Source organism: Numenius arquata, chromosome 4, assembly GCF_964106895.1.
Source record: "Numenius arquata chromosome 4, bNumArq3.hap1.1, whole genome shotgun sequence".
Lineage (NCBI taxonomy): Eukaryota > Metazoa > Chordata > Aves > Charadriiformes > Scolopacidae > Numenius > Numenius arquata.
In genome coordinates this window covers 66,262,804-66,267,519 of record NC_133579.1, presented here as the reverse complement: position 1 = coordinate 66,267,519, position 4,716 = coordinate 66,262,804, and the positions used below count along the sequence as shown (strand labels likewise).

Genomic DNA, 4,716 nt, shown 5'->3' with positions numbered 1-4,716 from the left:
AGAGGGGGTGTGTGAACCGCTCCGCTCCAGACCGACTGGCGCCACCAACAAAACACAAGACATGCTTGATCAACAACCCAAAACAAACCAGGTCAAACAACAACCGCAGCTCCCAGGCTGGGGCAGGCGGAGGGATGCGCAGCTGCACGCCGCAGCCAGAAGCGCTTCGGGGGACAAGGAGGGGGGGTGGGGGGAAGTGTTCCGACAAAAAGAAGAAAGGGAAAAAAAAAAAAACACCCACCCGGTAATTAAAGAAAATAAAATAACCACCCGGTAATTAAAAATAAAACCCCAAAGCCGCCTGCAAATATTTCTCCCTGGGCTCAGGTCCCCCCCCCCTCCTTCGGCAGGCTTCCCGGCGGCGGGCGGTGCGCTCCCGCCGAGCCCGGGTGCTGCGCTCCCCCAGAACACCCCCCTCCCCCCTCCCGCGGCGTCCCCGCACGCCCGGCACTCACCTGGGGAGCGGCGGTCAGCGGCAGAGGATGCTGTCCCCCGGCTTGTTAACAGAGCCAGCCTGCGCAGCAACCAAACACGGCAAGTTAGAGGTGTGGCGGGGGAAAGGACATGGAAGATGTTCCCCCCACGGCTCCCTAGATCTCCCCCTCCACGCACGCCCTGCCGGGGGAGCGCTCACGGGAGACCCCGGCCGCCGGGGGTGCGCAAGGGGGGCACCGGCCGCCGGGGGTGGACACAGCAGAGAGGGTCGCGCCAGCGCTCCCGACAGGCGGGCGCCCGGCCCGGCACCCCCGGGGTACGGCAGGGAGCCCCGGGGCCACGCCGCTCCCCGCGCCTCGGCAGCAAGCGCCGCCGGGCTGCCACGGTTGGCCCGCGGCGAGGAGACACTCCCCGTCCCGTCCCCAACCCCCCCCCCACTTTCAAATCAGGCTGCGTTGAGGTTGTTAAATGTGCAGAGCCCCCAAACCCCCTCATATTCGCTGCGCTCCGCGGAGGGCTGGGAAGCTCAGGAGCAACGCGTCTGCTCCCGTGTGTGCAAACACGCTGATTACAGCTACTCCCTCGAGAGGCTGTAATTACACGGTAAACACCGCGCGGGTGCCTGCCTGCCTGCACCGAGGGGATGCCGGCACCCACCGCGCACCGCCCGGGAGCCTTTCTGCCCCCGTCCGCCCCGTCGCCTCCGGTGGCTGCGGCCCCTCGGGCAGGGCTACGGGGCTGGCGGTGGCGAGGCATCACCGGGGTGATGACCGCCGGGCCGTGCCGCTCCCCGCCTCCCCTTTCCGCTCCCCAAAGTGGGGGGTGGCGTAGCACGCACCTCTTACCGGGTCAGTGTTGAGGGCTGTCAGCGGGGTCCTGGGGGTGCCCGCCGGACAGCTGCCCGGGTGCAGGGCGGGCGGCGGCTGCTGCTGCCGGAGCAGCGCCGGGTGCGTCTCTAGAGCCAGCTGCAGGTCGAGGATGTAGTCGATGACATGCTGCAGGATCTCCACTTTGCTGACCCTCTTATTGGGCGGGATGGTGGGCACCAGCTTCCTCAGCCGGCTGTAACAGTCATTCATATCGCACTGCAGGCACAGCGCCGCCGGCTCCTCGCCCGACGGCGGACCCCCCTTGCAGCCGCTGTGCTCGGCCAGGCACCGCAGGGCCGGGTGTCCCCCGCCGCCGCCCGCCACGCCGGGCTGCGCTTTGCGGCTGGGGTGCCGGACGGGACTCACGGCTTTCATGCTGCCGCAGGGAGGAAGACCTCCCTCTCCACTACCGCTGCCGCCTCCCGCGACCTCGGGCAGCCGCGCACGCACCGCCCGCAACGGGAACGGGGCACGGGCACGGCCGCAGCCTCGCTGGCGTTTACCGGTGGTCCCCGCTACAACGGCGGCGGCGGCACCACCAAGCAACCTCTCCCGACTGCTCAGCTGCGACACCGGCCACCTCTGCCACCGCCGCTCTCCGCGCCGCCCCCTATATAGCGCGGGGCGCGGGCGGGGCGCGGCGGGCGGTGCCGGGGGGGAGGCGGGGGAGCCGCGGCGGCGGGGCAAGGCGAGCGCGGTGCGACGCGGGGAGCGGGAGGGGGCGCCGCCGCGCCGCAGCCAATCAGGGCGCCGCGTTGCCCCCCCCCCCCCCGCAACGCGGCACCGGCCAATGGCGGCGGGGCCGGGAAGGGCGGGGGGGGGTGCTGTTGGAGGGGGCGGGCGGCTGGCACTGACCCCCCGGGGGGAGGAGGAGGAGGAGGAGGAGGAAGGCGGTCCCGGGGAGGAAAGACTGCGGGAATGCGGGAGGGATCCACCGCCCAGCGGCTCCCGGCGCCCCCCCCGCGGTCCGGCGCGCTGCTCCGCGGGGGCGAGCGCAGCCCCGCGCGGCCGGCGCCGCTCCCCGCCGCCCGCCCGGAGGAAGGCGGCCTCCCCTCCGCACCTCCCGCCCCCCCCCTCTCCCCCGGGGGTGGGTTGGCATCTCCTCGGGTCGTGAAACGCGTTTTCAATCCTCTGGGTGTCGGAGACCCAGCCCGGTTTTACACCTATTTTGAGGGACTTCGGGACGCCGGTTTTAGGGCAGGGAAAATCCCGATGAAAACTTGGGGGGGGGGGGGGGGATGTGATGGGAAAAGAGGAGGGTTTAGGGACTTCAAGCAAAGCAATGCCTGGGAACATTAAATTAGAGCACATAACTATTAAAAATGCATGGAGATGGAGTATTTAAAATTCCTCCATGACATATAATATTAATCCGTTTTATGTAAAATTCATACCTGTAACTTAATTTGGTCCATTAATGCACCAGATCACGTATTAGTAGATGTACCATGTTTTAAATATGATGCTGGAAATGTCCAGAGTTCTGTACTTTGAGACAGAGCATTAAAATTAACAGACACATACTCCCGAGTCCTGCTTAAGTCATCTTGTGGCAGATTGTAACCTTTTAATTTAATAATGCACTGCTCAAACTTTTCTTTAATTCTCTTTAAGGATCGAGAGCCGTTGCGTATTTGAACGGGACACTGGTGCAGGAAACTCGGCGCCTGATCCTACAGATGCTGCGGCGCTTTGAGCTCTCTCTCCGTGAGCGAAGGAGGGCCGATTGCTTGGGCAAAGGACTGCAGGAAGGAGTAAAGGCTGCAGGATCTGCCCCTGAGCTTGTAAGTCAAACCCAACAGAAGGGAAGAAATCCATAATGGTGATTAATGATTGCATGTCCCCTCGATGCTTAGTCACAACGGGTGATGTATAAAGGATACAGTGGGAAGCTGTCAAACCCAGAACTTGAATGAGCGGTGAGACTGGGTCATCTGAAGTGTATCATGAAGCACACTTTCATTCTCCCTCTCCCTTTAAAAACATATGTTTTGAGGCTTTGTTTACAAATACTCAAATTCTTGTTTTCCTTATTTTGTCCCACGTTACCAGTGCCACCCATGGCAGCTGGACTGTCGGCACAAAATGTGGTATCAATCTTTGCCTGACTGAGGTCTAGATTTGTGTGCTGCATCATGACAATGTGATGGGAAAGTGCATTTCCATTAGCTATGGGCTGGATGATCCCAATTCTGCCACAGCCGTTGCTTTTATTATGTGAAACTCCACTCCCTGCAGTCTCCAAGGCTCAAGAGGTGGAAATATATATGGGCCTTAAAGCATACATTATGGTTACATTTTGTTTCCCAGAGTCCTGGTAATAGGGAGAGTTGATGCGCTGTCTAAAATAAAAAGATTTGTAAATTATGATGAGCATGCAGACTCAAATCTTGCTGGTCCCATTTAATTAAAATCTGCATGAAACTAGATACACTGTAATATTGGGTTGCTCTGTTTGTACCAGATCCCTCCTGGGAGCTCGTCTGATCTCACTGGAAATCTATGGGAAACTCCAGTATGTAACTGGTTCCCCTTTAGCTCTTGCAAAGCCAATTTGGACAGATTATTTCTGTACACGCAAACGCACACAGGCATGCACACACACAGCAGCAGCACTATACCAAATCCACAGACACCACACTGGTTCTTGAAGAATGACTCAGTATTTCTGGGAACCCGTGAGGAACCACCATATGCCACAGTCCTCTTTTTCCATTGGGCTACTTCCACCACAGAGAGTACGAAGGGAAATCTGAGGGTCTGTAAGCGTTGTTGAAGTTGCAAGATGACTGTGTCCGTTCGCGTAACTACGGTATCAGAGTGGAGATATGTGGGAGAGGGAAAAACAGCCCTCCCCTCCGACTATCGCATAAATATTCAGGGGATTTCCTCTAGTAACTCCCTTTGATACCCACGATGTTGATACATGCTAGTCCGACATGCTCGGCTGAACAATAGGCACCAATTCCCTCCTAACAACTGGTCTGCTTTTGCTCTCCTTGAAGTCAATGGGAGTTTTGTCATTGACTTAAGTGGGAGCAGGTTGGGTTGGCTGCTTTTTCAAAATTTAGATTGGATGTGCAGCAGATGCTAAGTAGATTGCTCTAGAAATGGGTTGGAAACACCAGAGTGTTAGCAATGGAGGTAGGCATAGTGAAACTCTTCATCCCTGAAAACGTACACAAGGGAGAGGGACAATGGCTACTCTTCATGCTTGCGTCCTGTTAATAGCAGTATTTTTCATGACATGAGTATATAGGGATTAATGCTCCTGTTTTTCACCAGACCAAGTCTGGGTTTTTAAAATAAATTCTGTGCATCTTTAAGCATGTGGTCCCTTCCTGGCTGGGTGGAGGAGTTCATCTGTCTTTGCTGGGTTTTTTGGTACTCTCTTCCCACATTCAGAGTCAAG

At 58.3% G+C, this 4,716-nt stretch overlaps 1 protein-coding gene across 1 annotated transcript; it reads right to left on the bottom strand.

Annotated features, from left to right (window-relative positions):
• Nucleotides 1-469: 469 nt before the first annotated feature.
• Nucleotides 470-1,679, bottom strand: ID4 (inhibitor of DNA binding 4). The gene is made up of 2 exons (XM_074146819.1): nt 1,281-1,679; nt 470-514 (listed from the first exon to the last, which is right to left on the bottom strand). Exons 1-2 carry the CDS (start codon nt 1,677-1,679, stop codon nt 470-472), a joined length of 444 nt encoding a protein of 147 aa, XP_074002920.1.
• Between the last annotated feature and the right edge of the window lie 3,037 nt (nt 1,680-4,716).